We start from the raw sequence: 18,851 nt of genomic DNA, 5'->3' as shown, positions 1-18,851 counted from the left end.
TTAACATTCCTCCATGTGGAGAAAAAGTTATTTGTTAAGACAAGAAATCTTTGGATTTTATGTGCTATACTGTATGTGTTTTTTATTGCTGTTGTTGGGCAAGATTTATGTTTATAAATGCTTTCAATGTTTATTAGTAAATTGCATTGGGTTAGTAAATGAGCTAATATTTTTTTAAAAAATAATAATTTTAAGGGTCTAGAAGAGTGTCTGGCATATAATAAGGATGATATGTGTTTGCAAATAAAAATTATAAAAGCTTAATTTCAATCTCCTAGTGGCTGTAAATGATTTTTTTTAAAGGATAGCAGTTTATGTATATGGCTTTTTTTTTTTTTTTGAGAGATCCTGCATTAGTCACTTTTATTTGTTTGATTCAGGGAAGCATTATGGCTTAGGCCAGTAATTCTCAACTGGGGGCAATTTTGCCCTCCCGGAGACATTTGGAAATGTCTGAAGACATTTTTGTTTGTCACAACTGGGTGCAGGTGCTACTGGCATCTAAAGTAGAGGCAAAGGATGCTCATAAGCATCCTGCAATTCACTGGGCAGCCCTCTACAGCAAAAAAAAATATATAATCCCAAATGTAAATAGTGCTGAGATTGAGAGACCCTTGACCTAGAGCTTGAGCTCCAATTCACATTATGCTATCCACTAAATCCTGGAATCCTGGTAAGCACTTAAGTGTAAGGGTTTCAGTTTCTTCATCATAAATGGATATAATAAAATACTCTAATAGGGATTAAAAGTTATTAATACATGAAACATTGCACATATCTTGGTGCATTGTAAAGTCACTAAATCTTAGCTATTATTATAAATAAAATCTGAGATAAAGTGATTTATCTGCTTTCTGGTCATTTTTTCTAAATCTAAAATTATACAATGTATGCTCTCTTGAGTTTAGTATATTAAAGAATTCTTTCCCACCCTAGATCTTCTCACTGTCAGGCATCAGACAGACAACTAGGTCTTGAAAGCACTTATCACCACCTTATAGCATTTTTGTTGTTGTACATTCATTTTGTTGTATTTTGTCCAAGATTCAAGGCTTACTTAGAATTTTATAAAGACAAATAAAGCTTTCTCAATGATCTAAATCCTACTATTGTCTTTTCCTTAGCTTAATTTTAAATCACTATATACAATTCAATTTTCCAATAGGCTCAGGGTTAAGTCAACTACGGACTTCATTAAAACTAAATTAAAAACTCGTGTGATGGAGTTTTACCAAAAAAAAATTATTTTTATGTCTCCTTCAACAGTAGAATCCATAGATAGTAGCACAGCATTTGTTTGGAACACTATAGAACCCATCCTCTGAAAGTAGGAAAAGAGAAGTTCCTTTAAGGCATGTGCTTCAATGAGAAGCGGACTATGTACAGAATAGTTCCTTTTAATTATTTTCTAAAATGTGTCACAATGCTAATTTATCATTTATTTAAGAGAATTTATAAATATCATTAGAGAAAGAGTATTAAAGAAGTCTTTATGTCAGTATCCAGGGCTAACTAGATAGAAAGAAAATAATAGTGAAGATCAAGGTTAGATTGAAGACACAATGGGGAAACTCAATATACACCATTAAAGGTGTTGAAAAAGTATTCCAGTTTGTATTTTAGAAGCAAATTTGGGGTAAAGAAGGATTTATAGGCAAAACTTTAGAATCAGTACAATCTATGTTATACTGGCATTAAATGACAACCAATTTAATGCAATTATTCTGTACACTTACAGTAATGAAAATGGAAATAATTACATTTAAGACATTTACAGATTTTAATATTTGACTCAGTGAGCAATAATATTGTACATGCCTTTATTCAAAGCACTTTTCATATATGTAATAGTATTTTGCATACTATTTTAAGTATTTTAAATAGTATTTTAAGTACATAGAGATGGCTTCTTGATATCACTGTATTAAAAGTTTCTATTATTCTGCCTGTAGATTTATGTATTGATGTATTTTAATAATTAAATTAATATATTGCTATAGACTTTCTTCTGTGATTTATTCTACTGCCTCAACTCCCGCCTTCATCATATATTTTCTGCATTAATGAATTGACTTGTTCAATTAATGTGCAGGTTACAAGGTCACATGGGTGTCAGTCATTTGTTAGGTCTATATTTTAAATAATATGTTGCTACTACTACTAGAGCACCAAAATTTATTCTTTTTATAAATTAGAGAAGATACTGGTAATTCTCTTTGTATTTCTGAATCCAAAATGTTTGCATAAATGGAAGATAAAAGAGCTGAGTTAAAGATATTTTAATGGGAGTATTTTCATAACCCTTGTTTTGGCCAAAGAAGTGTCTCTATATGTCATATTGACACACGGGGAAAAGAGAGATTAAGAAGTGCTGCTCTACAATAACTCCCTTTTAATTCATTTTCCACAGTACTGACATAATGTACTGAAAGAGGTTTTTTTCAGTTGCTTTGATAGCTAATGCTTTAGATATAATGTCATATCACTTTGGTGGCTACAAAAGGTTTGTTATTTCCTCCATGTATATTTTATAGTTACATATATGTCTTGCTTTTTTTTTTTTTTTTTTTTTTTGCGGTACGCGGGCGTCTCACTGTTGTGGCCTCTCCCGTTGCGGAGCACAGGCTCCGGACGTGCAGGCTCAGCGGCCATGGCTCACGGGCCCAGCCGCTCCACGGCATGTGGGATCCTCCCGGACCGGGGCACGAACCCATGTCCCCTGCATCGGCAGGCGGACTCAACCACTGCGCCACCAGGGGAGCCCTGTCTTGCTTTTTATTAGGGAAGGATAACTAAAGGGGAGTTGAAGCCTCAAAACCATCCCTGAAAAGTTGACATTCCCCACTGCTTTCAAGAATGAAAGCAAAATATACATGTCCAGTGCTTGGTAGTTTAAGATCCAGGTAGGGAAAGGAACCAAGATAATGGAGTAGAAGGATGTGCTCTCACTCCCTCTTGCGAGAACACTGCTGGACAATCATCGACAGGAAGACACTGGAACTCACCAAAAAAGATACCCCACATTGAAAGGCAAAGGAGAATCCACAATGAAACTGTAGGAGGGGCGCAATCACAGTAAAATCAAATCCCATAACTGGTGGGTGGGTGAGTCACAGACTGGAGAACACTTATACCACAGAAGTCCACCCACTGGAATGAAAGTTCTGAGCCCCACGTCAGGCTTCCCAACCTGGGCGTCTGTTAACAGGATGAGGAATTCCTAGAGAATCACACTTTGAAGCCTAGTGGGAATTGATTGCAGGACTTTGACAGGACTGGGGGAAACAGAGACTCCACTCTTAGAGGGCACACACAAAGTAGTGTGCGCACTGGGACCCAGGGGAAGGAGCAGTGACCCCAGGGCAGACTGAACCAGACCTACCTGCTAGTGTTGGAGGGTCTCAGGCAGAAGTGGGGGGGGGTAGCTGTGGCTCACCATGGGGACAAGGACACTGGCAGCAGAAGTTCTGGGAAGTACTCCTTGGCATGAGCCCTCCCAGACTCTGTCATTACAGTCTGTCAGCCTACCCCAGCAGAGAGCCCAGGTAGGCTCCAGTGTTGGGTTGCCTCAGGCCAAACAACCAACAGAGAGGGAACCCAGCCCCACTCATCAACATTCAAGTGGATTAAAGTTTTACTGAGCTCTGCCCACCAGAGCAACAGCCAGCTATACCCGCACCAGTCACTCCCATCAGGAAGCTTGCACAAGCCTCTTAGATAGCCTCATCCACCAGAGGGCAGACAACAGAAGGAAGAAGAACTACAATCCTGCAGCCTGTGGAACAAAAACCACATTCACAGAAAGATAGACAAAATGAAAAGGCAGAGGGCTATGTTCCAGATGAAGGAACAAAATAAAACCCCAGAAAAACAACTAAATGAAGTGGAGATTGGCAACCTACCAGAAAAAGAATTCAGAATAATGATAGAGAAGATGATCCAGGACCCTGGAAAAGAATGGAGGCAAAGAATGAGAAGATGCAAGAAATGTTTAACAAAGATGTAGAAGAATTAAAGAACAAACAAACAGAGATGAACAATACAATAACTGAAACAAAAACTACACTAGAAGGAATCCATAGCAGAACAGCTGAGGCAGAAGAACAGATAAGTGACCTGGAAGACAGAATGGTGGAATTCACTGCTGCAGAACAGAATAAAGAGAAAAGAATGAAAAGAAATGAAGACAGCCTAAGAGACCTCTGGGACAGTATTAAATGCAACAATATTTGCATTATAGGGGTCCCAGAAGGAGAAGAGAGAGAGAAAGGACCTGAGAAAATATGTGAAGAGATTATAGTCAAAAACTACCCTAACATGGGAAAGGAAACAGCCACCCAAGTCCAGGAAGCACAGAGAGTCCCATACAGGATAAACCCAAAGAGAAACATGCTGAGACACATAGTAATCAAATTTGCAAAAATTCAAGACAAAGAAAAATTATTGAAAGCAGCAAGGGAGAAACAAAAAATAATATACAAGGGAACTCACATAAGGTAAACAGCTGATTTCTCAGCAGAAACTCTACAAGCCAGAGGGAGTGGCATGATATACTTAAAGTGATGAAAGGGAAGAACATACAACCAAGATTAATCTACCCGGCAAGGATCTCATTCAGATTCTACAGAGAAAGCAAAAGCTTCACAGATAAGCAAAAGCTAAGAGAATTCAGCACCACCAAACCAGCTCTACAACAAATGCTAAAGGAACTTCTTTAAGTGGGAAACACAAGAGAAGAAAAGGACCTACAGAAACAAACCCAAAACAATTAAGTAAATGGTCATAGGAACATACATATCGATAATTACCTTAAACATGAATGGATTAAATGCTCAAACCAAAAAACACAGGCTTGCTGAATGGATACGAAAACAAGACCCATCTATATACAGTCTACAAGAGACCCACTTCAGACCTAGGGACACATACAGACTGAAAGTGAGGGGATGGAAAAAGATATTCCATGCAAATGGAAATCAAAAGAAAGCTGGAGTAGCTATACTCATATCAGATAAAATAGACTTAAAAATAAAGAATGTTACAAGAGACAACAAAGGACACTACACAATGATAAAGGGAACAACCCAAGAAGAAGATATAACAATTATAAATATATATGCACCCAACATAGGAGCACCTGAATACACAAGGCAACTGCTAACAGCTATAAAAGAGGAAATCAACAGTAACACAGTAATATTGGGGGACTTTAACACCTCACTTACACCAATGGACAGATCATCCAGACAGAATATTAATAAGGAAACACAAGCTTTAAATGACAAAATAGACCAGATAGATTTAATTGATATTCATAGCACACATTCCATCCAAAAACAGATTACATTTCTTCTCAAGTGCGCACGGAACATTCTCCAGGATAGATCACATCTTGGGTCACAAATCAAGCCTTAGTAAATTTAAGAATATTGAAATCATATCAAGCATCTTTTCTGACCACAACACTATGAGATTAGAATTGAATTACAGGGAAAAAAGCGTAAAAAAACACAAACACATGGAGGCCAAACAGTACATTACTAAATAACCAAGAGATCACTGAAGAAATCAAAGAGGAAATCAAAAAATACCTAGAGACAAATGACAATGAAAACATGATGATTCAAAACCTATAGGATGCAGCAAAAGCAGTTCTAAGAGGGAAGTTTATAGCTATACAAGCCTACCTCAAGAAACAAGAAAAATCTCAAGTAAACAATCTAACCTTACACCTAAAGGAACTAGAGAAAGAAGAAAAAACAAAACCCAAAGTTAACAGAAGGAAAGAAATCATAAAGACCGGAGCAGAAATAAATGAAATAGAAAGAAAACAATAGCAAAGATCAATAAATCTAAAATCTGGTTCTTTGAGAAGATAAACAAAATTGCTAAACCATTAGCCAGACTCATCAAGAAAAAGAGGGAGAGGACTCAAATCAATAAAATTAGAAATGAAAAAGGAGAAGTTACAACAGACACCGCAGAAATACAAAGCATCCTAAGAGACTACTACAAGCAACTCTATGCCAATAAAATGGACAACCTGGAAGAAATGGACAAATTCTTAGAAAGGTATAACCTTCCAAGACTGAACCAGGAAGAAACAGAAAATATGAACAGACCAATCACAAGTAATGAAATTGAAACTGATTAAACATCTTCCAACAAAAACAAGTCCATGACCAGATGGCTTCACAGGTGAATTCTATCAAACATTTAGAGAAGAGCTAACACCCATCCTTCTCAAACTCTTCCAAAAAATTGCAGAGAAAGGAACACTCCCAAATTCATTCTGTGAGGCCACCATCACCCTGATACCAAAACCAGACAAAGATACTACAAAAAAAAAAGACAATTACAGACCAATATCACTGATGAATATAGATGAAAATATCCTCAACAAAATACTAGCAAACAGAATCCAACAACACATTAAAAGGATCATACACCATGATCAAGTGGGATTTATCCCAGGGATGCAAGGATTCTTCAATATATGCAGATCAATCAATGTGATACACCATATTAACAAACTGAAGAAGGAAAACTATATGATCCTCTCAATAGATGCAGAAAAACTTTTGACAAAATTCAACACCCATTTATGATAAAAACTCTCCAGAAAGTGGGCATAGAGAGAACTTACCTCAACATACTAAAGGCCATATATGACAAACCCACAGCAAACATCATTCTCAATGGTGAAACACTGAAAGCATTTCCTCTAAGATCAGGAACCAGATAAGGATGTCCACTCTCACCACTATTATTCAACATTGTCTTGGAAGTCCTAGCCATGGCAATCAGAGAAGAAAAAGAAATAAAAGGAATAGAAATTGGAAAAGAAGAAGTAACACTGTCACTGTTTGCAGATGACATGATACTATACATAGAGAATCCTAAAGATGCTACCAGAAAACTACTAAAGCTAATCAATGAATTTGGTAAAGTTGCAGGAAACAAAATTAATGCACATAAATCTCCTGCATTCCTATACACTAAGATGAAACATCTGAAAAAGAAATTATGGAAACACTCCCATTTACCACTGCAACAAAAAGAATAAAATACCTTGGAATAAACCTACCTAGGGAGACAAAAGACCTGTATGCAGAAAACTATAAGACACTGATGAAAGAAATTAAAGATGATACCAACAGATGGAGAGATATACCATGTTCTTGGATTGGAAGCATCAATATTGTGAAAGTGAGTATACTACCCAAAGCAATCTACAGATTCAATGCAATCCCTATTAAATTACCAATGGCATCATTTATGGCACTAGAACAAATCATCTTAAAATTTGTATGGAGACAAAAAAGACTCTGACCATCCAAAGCAGTCTTGAGGGAAAAACATGGAGCTTGAGGAATCAGACTCCCTGACTTCAGACTATACTACAAAGCTACAGTCATCAAGACAATATGGTACTGGCACAGAAACACAAACATAGATCAATGGAACAAGATAGAAAGCCCAGAGATAAACCCATGCAACTATGGTCAACTAATCTATGAGAAAGGAGGCAAAGATATACAGGGAAAAGACAGTCTCTTCAATTAGTGGTGCTGGGAAAGCTGGACAGCTACATGTAAAAGAATGAAATTAGAACACTCCCTGACACCATATACAAAAATAAACTTAAAATGGATTACAGACCTAAATGTAAGACCGGATACTATAAAACTCTTAGAGGAAAACATAGGAAGAGCACTCTTTGACATAAATCACAGCAAGATCTGTTTTGATCCACCTCCTAGAGTAATGGAAATAAAAACAAAAATAAACAAATGAGACCTAATGAAACTTAAAAGCTTTGGCACAGCAAAGGAAACCATAAGACGAAAAGACGACTCTCAGAATGGGAGAAAACATTTGCAAACAAATCAATGGACAAAGGATTAATCTCCAAATATATAAACAGCTCATGCAGCTCAATATTAAAGAATCAAACAAACCAATCCAAAAATGGGCAGAAGACCTAAATAGACATTTCTCCAAAGAAGACATACAGATGGCCAAGAAGCACATGAAAAGCTGCTCAACATCCCTAATTATTAGAGAAATGCAAATCAAAACTACAGTGAGGTATCACCTCACACCACTTAGAATGGGCATCATCAGAAAATCTACAAACAACAATTGCTAGAGAGGATGTGGAGAAAAGGGAACCCTTTTGCACTTTTGGTGGGAATGTAAACCAATACAGCCACTATGGAGAACAGTATGGAGGTTCCTTAAAAAACTAAAAATTGAATTACCATATGATCCAGCAATCCCACTACTGAGCATATACCCAGAGAAAACCATAATTCAAAGAGACACATGCACCCCAGTGTTCACTGCAGCACTATTTACAATAGCCAGGTCATGGAAGCAACCTAAATGCCTATCGACAGATGAATGGGTAAAGAAGATGTGGTGCATATATACAATGGAATATTACTCAGCCATAAAAAGGAACAAAATTGAGTCATTTGTTGAGACATGGATGGATCTCGAGACTGTCATACAGAGTGAAGTAAGTCAGAAAGAGAAAAACAAATATCATATATTAACACATGTATGTGGAACCTAGAAAAATGGTACAGATGAACCGGTTTGCAGGGCAGAAGTTGAGACACAGATGTAGAGAACAAACGTATGGACACCAAACGGGGAAAACCACAGTGGGGTGGGGATGGTGGTGTGCTGAATTGCGCAATTGGGCTTGACATGTATACACTGATATGTATAAAATTGATGACTAATAAGAACTTGCAGTATAAACAAACAAACAAACAACTAATACTAAACTTTCTTTGGGTTATTTGTATGGAAATATGTTAATATAAATGTTTCAGACCTTACATGAAATTTCTAAAAATCTTATACCTTCTGGTATAATAAGTCATAATTCTAGTTATTACTTTAAAATGTATATCTCAGAAATAACTAAATGTCCTTGTCAAATGTGTTTACCATGGTCATTTTTAAGTCTTTTGTCATTTACAGACAGTTCTCAATGTACTGTGATGCTTTTGCAAAAATGTTCCTATAAAAGGGTTTCATCTTCAAGGAATTCATGGAAAAAACTCTGACAAGTACAGGTTTCTGGTAACTGACTACACTGCTGAACTGAATGAATAAGCATTTTCAGAACTCTAATGGAAAACTGATGAATGTATAAAAGTGCTAACAAAAGATCAAGATAAAAAAAATTAATTACATGGGACTGAGTGAACTGATGAGGATGATTATAATTTTTGTGACTTTCTGTTTGAAAAACAAGAAAAATCCCACAAGGACTCAGAGGCAAAAAATATACAAATCAATTTTCACTGCAAAGTGAAGGAGCTGTTACAGTGGAGGATTACTGGACTGGATGTCAATATTATGACATAGTATGAGTGTGTTTCGTGTTTGGTAATTGCAATCATTGTTGCTTTTGTTGTGGTCATCCATTTACAATGCTTCGTGTTAGTTTATCTCTTGTAAAAATAAAATATAGTGTGTGTGTGTGAAAAAAAAAGATCCAGGTAGTATATCAATCCATATAGATCAAAGTAATCAAATCATCAATGAGAGAAAAATGTCTAGAGAAAGAACATTTCATATTAGATAAGCTATATCAGTAAGGGGAAGAAACATGGTAGTAGATTCTTCTCTGGACTAAATAAATATTAAGGAGCTACTGGTAAATGACAGGTAGTATTGGGAGGAGTGGATTCAGCATTAAACAAGACAGGCAATGTCCCTGCCCTTATGAAACTTCTATTTTAGTTGGCTTGGGTGTAGAAGTAAGTATGGGTCAAAGTGTCTATTCTTGAACATAAAACATACAGTATTCTGCATTTTATGTTCTACTTACTTGATCTAGAGGCTCATTAGTAAGAAACCATAAACCTTACTCAGGAGGCATGTTTCTTCTCAGTATGAATTACCCAAGAGTTACTACTTGGCTTCTCCTGATAATTCTGGCTCACCTTAACATAAGTGCATATACATCTCTTATTTAAATTCAAATTATAATGTTATTTTCAGTAGTCTTTATAATTTGTTAAAATACTATTTAATATTAGCCATTTTTCTAATGTAATACCATTTTTTTTCTACTAGCTATTGGAAATTGCTTCAAGTATTTCTTTTCCTTTAGGAACAATTCTAGTTGTAAAACAATACTATTTTTGGTTAGGAGAACATTTGCAGAAAAATATATCTTAAAATCAAATAAAATAACCAATCATATGCTAAATTTTAATCTATATAAGAAACTAGGACTTGAGAATGGACTTGAGGATATGGGGAGGGGAAAGGGTAAGCTGTGACAAAGCTAGAGAGAGGCATGGACATATATACACTACCAAACGTAAGGTAGGTAGCTAGTGGGAAGCAACTGCATAGCAGAGGGAGATCAGATCAGTGCTTTGTGACCACCTGGAGGGGTGGGATAGGGAGGGAGACACAAGAGGGAAGGGATATGGGAACAGATGTATATGTATAACTGATTCACTTTGTTATAAAGCAGAAACTAACCATTGTGAAGCAATTATACTCCAATAAAGTTGTAAAAAAATAAATAAAAACCACTCCTTCCATGGGAAAAAAAAAAAAAAAACTAGGAAGTTGTTGCCTGATAACATTTTTGGCAATTACCAGTATAGTTCACACACATGAAGTAAAGTTCAGAAAAACATTATGAAATTCATTAATCAGTGACTGAAACATTGCTCCCCTCCTCATTAATTCTATCATGTCACCCTGCCTTAATGAAAATTGGGCTATGCACATTGGCATGATTACTGTATATATTCTTTGCATCAGATATAAGACAATTTTTTAATGTAATAAAACCCCTAAAATCAGGATAAATCTTACAATCAATGTTTTCAACTGTGTTGCAGTTTCAGTGGAGTTTTTACATTGCTCTGTGTAGATTTTATCATAGTTTCATATTGTCCTTTCTTCGATTGAGTTATATGCAGTATTAGCACTACATGCGGTGAGTTTCCAATAAGAATATTTTCCAAAATTTTTACTATGATTTGGTATTATAGCAAATGTTATTTTGTATATGGAAAGGCAAGGAAAGAAAGAGTATAACTTTGATATTAATGAAAAAAATATTTGTACTTGCACTGCCTTCAATTCCATACTCTCTTCTAAATTAAAAACCAAATGCTTTATGAAATCAAAAGAAGGAATATACTCACACGTACATGAAGCTGTATCATTGAGACAAATGCAAAAAGACTATCAAACCTAAGAAAGGGAAGTGAAGACAGAAGAAATTTGAATGAGAGGCTGGTGTGACTGATGAATGGGTCACACCACTGGTAAGGAAGGAATGTGGTTTTTATTTGTTTTTAATTAGCATCATAAGTTTTGTTTGTTTTTTCCTTCTTAGTGGTATGTAAAATAATAATGTGTTTTAAAATCATTCATCTTGAATTCAATGAAATGCAAATTATATACTCCAGTGAAGAAATGAGAGGAAAAAAATTATAGGGAAGAACTGATTTTATTATAATCTTCAGTTTTGACTGATTAATCACTAAATTTGCCATCCATTCATCTTCTACTAGGAACCCAAAGGATAGGTAATAAAATAAATGTTTGAGGGGCTTCCCTCGTGGCGCAGTGGTTGAGAATCTGCCTGCCAATGCAGGGGACATGGGTTTGAGCTCTGGTCTGGGAAGATCCCACATGCCGTGGAGCAACTAGGCCCGTGAGCCACAACTACTGAGCCTGCGAGTCTGGAGCCTGTGCCCCGCAACAAGAGAGGCCGCGACAGTGAAAGGCCCGTGCACCGCAATGAAGAGTGGCTCCCGCTTGTCGCAACTAGAGAAAGCCCTCAAACAGAAACGAAGACCCAACATAGCCAAAAATAAATAAATAAATAAATAGATAAATTCATTAAAAAAAAAATAACTGACAACTAAATTGTCTAAAAACTAACATAATTATATTAGTTTGTGGAAATTTAATTCCAGCCTTGAGAAAGATTTGGCTAGGTATATGCACTGAACGTTCTCTCTGGGGAAGTGATCTCAAAAGCTTCAGAAGGAATTAACATCAATTAGCAGCATGATGAAAAAATTATTTCCCTCTGGACCACTGCAACCAAATACAAATTTTGTGCATATATATATATATATATATATATATATGCAAAAATATATTTTTATATTTTGAATCAAAGGGATCTTTCCTACGTTTGTCTATATAGAATTAAATACAAATTTAAATGTAGACTTTTAGAACTGGAAGATAATTGAATAAATGTTAGAGTTTCTTCAAGATCTAATTTTTCTCTTCTATTTTTCTCATCTCTTTCAATAGGCTCATAAATGAAGCCCAGAGAAATTAATTTCTTCATCAAAGTTCACACAGTTTGATAGCAGCACAGACAAGATTAGAGTCTTTGGCCCAAGGTTCAGTGTTCTTTCCATTATGCCAAATTATCCCCTAATATATTAGGTACATAAGTAGGATAATGAGTGTAGTGGATGCTGTGGTGTGCTCCCAAGTTCTCTCCTCCCCCACCCCAATCACACACACACACATACACACACACTCACACACACACACACATTTTCACAACTAAAGCCTTCATTTTCCCAGTTGGTAAAAAAGTTGGCAGCTGATAGCATTCAAGTTAGTTCCCTTACAAAAAAAAAAAAAGCCTATTCATTCATGGTTACACCCCCTTCCCAGATATTGCCAATGTCCAATAACTTGTTGAAATAAGAGTATAAGGCTCCCAACCACTTGCCTAACTTGGGGACAACTCTGAGGAGTCATCCCAGCTTCCGAGTTCCCTGTGTGATTATCTGAGATAGTTTAATTGCATAGAGTTTAACTTCCTCTGACAGACACTGCTTTCTTCATTACCCCATGGGTGTTGACTTGAGAATACACTCTAGTAAACTTTTGTTTATTGTCTCAAATATTTGTCTCAGAATCTGTTCTAGGGAACCAAACCATAAAAATAAATGTAAAATTACTCAAGTATTCTGGAGTAAATTACTGTGGTTTTTTAAGTTGAGATAGAAGTATTCAAAGTGGTTTTACTTCTAAAGGATGAAGCAAGCATCTATCAGAGAAACTTCTAGGTGTATTCACTTTATTTTGTTACTATACTAGGTGTATTCACTTTATTTTGTTACTATACTTATTGTTGCTGTCATCAAGATAACTATTCCTCAGGTATAATATTAGGCATTTTATACACAGTAGTTCATTAAGTCTTAACTATAATCTCGTATGCAGATACAGGTATGAATGTAAATCTTCCTTTCCCAGATGAGGAAATTGGAGATTTGGGAAGGGTAAGTAACTTGCCATGGTCACTTTGCTAGAAATTGTCTGATTCTGGTTGATTCTCTCATTAGACCTCAAGCTGCCTAAATGCAAGAGCTGGTTCTCTTATGAACAATACTATTTCCTATCACATAATATAGCACCTTGCTCTCAGTAGAGGTCAATAAATATTTATCAAATCAGCAAAGGAACCTTTATTTGTCTGACCCCAAATCCATGCCATTAGCCCCATGTGCTATGCAATCACCCATGTACACTATGAGCCCTAGATTTAATGGTGAACATCACAAAGAACTAAAAAAAAAAAAAAAAAAGGAAAAGTCTAAGATGTTAAAAGCAAACTATGCTGAACAAACAGGAATAGGTGATTTAAAAATGCATTAAAAAATAGATCATTTCGTTTTGTTTCTTTTTATAGTAGATGCATATATACCTTGTAGGATCAGATGTTATACCAGAGAACACTGAGTCTGCCTGTGGGATTGAGTCATTTGATCCCTTTCAATATGTCTTATTAAAACTGTATATTCAATTTAATGTAATATATCCCAGGAGGGTTAAAATGATCGCATAAAGAAAATGATGAACATTTCCCCAAATCTAATGTTAAAGTAACAGAAATGAAGTTTCCACTCATCTCCTCAGCTTTCCTAGGCAGCATGTATATAAATAGAATAGAAAGGTTTATTATCATGATGAATTTACCAATGGCTCTTTTGTTCTGAAACCAATTTTTTTCTCAGAGTATTTTATACCCATGATGTTTCTGACATTTGGATGTGATTTTAGGCACAGTGTTTGAGGATCTCTCAACTGATTCAACAGTTAAGTAAGCATCTTATAGAAGTCAAGTCACAAAGATGAAAAGAAAAGAAAATCTCACATTTCTAAGTAGGTCCAAATACCTCGCTTATTTCTTTTACTCCCAAGAAAGTCCTTGAAACACCTTCTGTAAGACATACGATGCTTCTTTCATACAAACAGGTAACCAGCCTTACTATCTCTACTGCAAATCAAGGAAAGAGTTAAAATGGCAAATTAGAAGTAATGGAGAGGGTCTGATAAACGTAAGCACAAATTAAAAACTAGAATGGCAGCTTACTACAGACATTAAGACAATTTAAAGAAGGAAAGAAAAGACATGGTTAGCAAAATATCTCAATCTGAAGTCACTGAGTATAAAGACACCCTAAAGATATCCCCTAATAGAATTTAGTTTTACAGAAAATTGGGGATATTCATCTCAGTAATGATAATCTTGAAGCCTCAATTTAAGTTACAGTATGGTTCTGTATGTACTTTATTTTAGAAAAATGTGATACATTTTAGAAATATTCCCATGGGAATACTGGGAGGCAGAATGAATCAGTGGTTAATCAAGCAGACTGTCTATCTTACACTATCTGTAGAGTACAAACTCACTGTTTCTGTTTTCTAGTCTGTGTAATGGGACTAATAGAAGTTACCTCAAGAGACTCTTGTGAGGGATAAAAGGGTATTAGAAAAATGTTTGGCATATAATACACACTCAATAAATATATTATCTCAAGCAGATAAGCTATTTTTCAGCAAATATTTATCAAATGCTTAATATGTACCAGAGAATCGGGTCAGGAGGTTTAGATTGGAAATAGGAGAAGTAGACGACTTGAAGTTGCCTATTTGCACTACATCAGGAAGGACTTGATTTAAAGGTATATGAAGAGGGCTTCCCTGGTGGCGCAGTGGTTGAGAATCTGCCTGCTAATGCAGGGGACACGGGTTCGAGACCTGGTCTGGGAGGATCCCACATGCCGCGGAGCAACTAGGCCCGTGAGCCACAACTACTGAGCCTGCGCGTCTGGAGCCTGTGCTCCGCAACGAGAGGCCACGATAGTGAGAGGCCCGCGCACCGCGATGAAGAGTGGCCCCCACTTGCCACAACTAGAGAAAGCCCTCGCACAGAAACGAAGACCCAACACAGCAAAAATAAAAAATAAATAAATTAATAAACTCCTACCCCCAACATCTTCTTAAAAAAAAAAAAAAAAAGGTATATGAAGAAAAAGAGAAAGCAAAGGTGATTTATAGATGTTGGCCTGATAGTGGTACCATTAGTGAGAAGGAGGGTATTTGGGGAAGAATAGGTTGCAGACTCAAAATCAAGTTTGTTTTTTTGGTTTTGTTTTATGTCAGATTAGGAATGTTAATTAGTCAAAGTGATGATGCCGGATAAGTAAATTAGGGTTCAAAGTAGAGACCAGGTTTGGAGAAATGGTTTTCTAGGGAACAAACAATGAAAAGTTGGGTATTTAAAAACTATGCCATTTAGATGTCAGGTACACAGAAATTTTCATTGGCCCTTCAGCACATTTTGTATTAGCCTTCTGCCACGTGCTCTATTCTCCTCTCTCTTACCTCTTTCTCTTCCCTTTTTTCCTCCTTCTTTGTAACAACAATAAATCCTTCATTTTTTGCCACCAGAGCAATAAGCCAACTAGTTAGTTTCTATCTCAATGTATTTTTCTAAACCAAGACAGTGCTCTCTTCAAGATGAATTCTGGTGCCAGTTTGTAATCTTTGCTTCCTCCACAACATGATTCAATAAGCTATATCTTGCTCCTGTAATTAGAGTATAAACTTCTTGTGAGAAAGCAGAGGGGCCTACACTCATGGACCTGATTTTGATTACTAAAGTGCATCCAAAAGTCTAAATGCTGAAATTTCTTTTAAGTGCCCTATTGTTCTCTGTAGGTCATTGGAGTGACTTCTTTTTTAGTTCCTTGAATTTCTAGGTTACCACTTTGCTGATACACATCATGATATTGATCATTCTAAAACTCTCTGACCGTACACTCAAGTAAATATAGCATATTAAATCCAACAAAAATGTATATATTCATATATAGATGTTCATTACTTCTTAAAATAACATGTATTCTCAGAGAAAATTATAGAATTCAAACTTAGGAAATTAGATAAATACATTTCAAAATGCCTTTTAATTCAACTCTGAAAAGAAATGAGCTATCAAGCCATGAAAAGACATCAAGAAACCTGAAATGCATATTACTAAGTGAAAGAGGCCTACCTGAAAATACTACATACTGTATGAGTTCAGCTCTATGACACTCTGAAAAGGCAAAACTATGGAGACAGTAGTTGCCAGTGGTGGGGAGGGGAGGGGAGAGATGAGCAGGCAGAGCACAGGGGATTTTGAGGGTAGGGAAAATACTCTGTATGACAATATAATAATGGATAAATGTCATTATTAAGTGTGTCCAAACCCATAGAATGTAGAACTCGAAAAGTGAAACCTAAGGTAAGCTGTGGACTTTGGGTAATTATGATGTGTCAGCACAGGTTCATCCTGGGTAAAAAGTAACACCATTCTATTGAGTAATGTTGATAATGAGGGAGATTATGAATGTGTGGAGGAAGAAGGTCTATGAGAAATTTCTGTACCTTCCTCTCAATTTTGTTGCCAACTTAAAACTGCTCTTTAAAAAAGTATTTTAATAAATGCCTTTTAGAGTAAATTATTCACTTAACCACTCTTTACAGTAGAATTGCACTGGGAAATATAATCTCATGAAAAAGAGACAACAATTCCATTGATATTTTTTAAGCCTTGTTGAAAACTTACGATTTTGGACACAAATGCGAAAGCAACGCTCTTGTGTGTGTGCTATGAACATATTTTTTAAAGACATCTTTTCTTTTCCATGTCTTTACCTCAGGCTACATATCGAAATCGAATTATGAGCCAAAGTCTCAGCACAAGGGACAGAAAAGCAATGCATACTCCCACCGAGGACCGTTTTAGATACTCAGCAGCGGACCAGACAAGCCCCTACAAAAGCAAGACCTGTCAGCTCTCCAGTCTATGTATAAGCAATTTTTTGAAGGACAAGGAACTAGTGGAAGTTATCAAACACTCCAGAGGAACTTACGAAACCCTCACGTCAGAGGTCACCCAGAATTTACGGGCCACTGTAGGGCAGAACTCTCTGAAACCAATAGTTAAGACCGAAGGGCTCTCCACGTTCTCAGAGAAACCAAAGGACCAAGCTGCTGTGGCCCGACAGCATTCAACCTTTACAGGCAGGTTTGGACAACCGCCAAGAGGGCCAATCTCTTTACACATGTACAGCAGAAAGAATGTTTTCCTCCATCACAATTTACACACAACTGAGCTGCAGGCTCTAGGCCAGCAGGATGGGTGATTAAATCACCCTATTCCTGTCTCTGGGTAGGATAAGATGGTTAGTGTTTCTCGTGCATAGATCATGTTTAAATTTTATGTATTTTTTATTACTTTTTATTTTTAGTTATAAACAAAGAATTTTACTTTTTTTTAAGAATGAGGGTTCAAGCATGTTAATTGAATTAGGTTTAATAGCTTTGGAGACTTTATTATATATATGTATAATAAATGAGACCATCTTGCTGGTTTATATATGGGCCATAATTTATTTATCTTTTATTTTTATCAGTCACTGATAAGCATTGAAGTTTCAGAAGGTAATATCAAATAGCACTCTGTTCACTTAATGGTGTTACTGTGAAAATAGATGTGCAGAATAAATAGATAAAGGGATTGTAAGGAATTTTAAATTACATAGTTAATAGAAAGAGAAAAGAGGGATTTTAAAGTCTTTTATTTGGTGGTGTATTTATTTGAAGAATGAAGCTTGCTTGCATATAACCTAGAGATGCGTTTGTCTCTCTATTACATACAATCAAGCTTATCTTGCCATACGATTAAGGGGGAAAATGGTATTTCTTTTATCCTCTAAGTGTTTAGTTCACACTAGTTCACAAAGGATTTCAGACTGAGTAATTGCTAGCCAAATAGAGAATGACAGCTCTGATCTTCGAAGAATTTTGCTTTTAGTTTTTGCTATTGATGTTGAAGTGCTATGACATAACACAGTGAGGTGGTAATGTTGCCTGAATTTTGTCAAATGATGCGTAAAGCATGACATGCTACACTCTTTGAGTCACTGTCATGGTTATATCACTGTATTTTTTAAAAATTTGAGGAATAGCACATTCTAAGAAAATTATTTTACTTCACTTTCCTTATATTTTTTAATTTTTCACTTCTTTTTTCAATGTGTGTCCAGTTTTGCTTTATATACAGTAACCCATATCAATTACTCTACATGATGAATTGAGGAAGAGAAAGTTTCTTGGTAGCCCAGTTTACACTATTTTGACTATTATGTCATCTAGATTTAGAGGAAAAAATAAAATATATGTAAACTTTGGCAATTTGATCTTAGAAATAAATCTCTAACAGGAATACTTAACTCGTTTGATGGCAAATATTTCTCTTTAACAAACAAGGCCTAATGTTTTATACATAAGTGCACGTGAGATAAATAATTCCTTTATGTTTAATTAATAATAGAGCTGTATGCAGCTATAGAAATAAATAATTTTAAAATGAACAGTAGGAATCAGGGCTGCAGTTTTCTTATACAAAGATAAAAGCTAATAACTGAATCCATATTAGGCATAGTCCATGCAAATTGAAACTGTCATACCTACTGCATGATCTG

At 35.9% G+C, this 18,851-nt stretch overlaps 1 protein-coding gene across 2 annotated transcripts in view; it reads left to right on the top strand.

Annotated features, from left to right (window-relative positions):
• Positions 1 to 18,732, top strand: part of CCSER1 (coiled-coil serine rich protein 1) — a 1,217,611-nt gene extending 1,198,879 nt beyond the window's left edge. For both annotated transcript variants that reach the window (XM_082610968.1, XM_082610971.1), the window contains one exon: positions 17,025 to 18,732. In XM_082610968.1, coding sequence (XP_082467094.1) covers positions 17,025 to 17,510 — 486 coding nt within the window. In that variant the 3' untranslated portion in view covers positions 17,511 to 18,732. The remainder of the gene's footprint in view (positions 1 to 17,024) is intronic.
• The last annotated feature ends 119 nt before the right edge of the window (positions 18,733 to 18,851 follow it).

Source organism: Mesoplodon mirus (genome assembly GCF_964341445.2).
Source record: "Mesoplodon mirus genome assembly, chromosome: 2".
Lineage (NCBI taxonomy): Eukaryota > Metazoa > Chordata > Mammalia > Artiodactyla > Ziphiidae > Mesoplodon > Mesoplodon mirus.
Note: the sequence above shows the minus strand (reverse complement) of the source record. Positions and strands in the feature narration are given on the sequence as shown.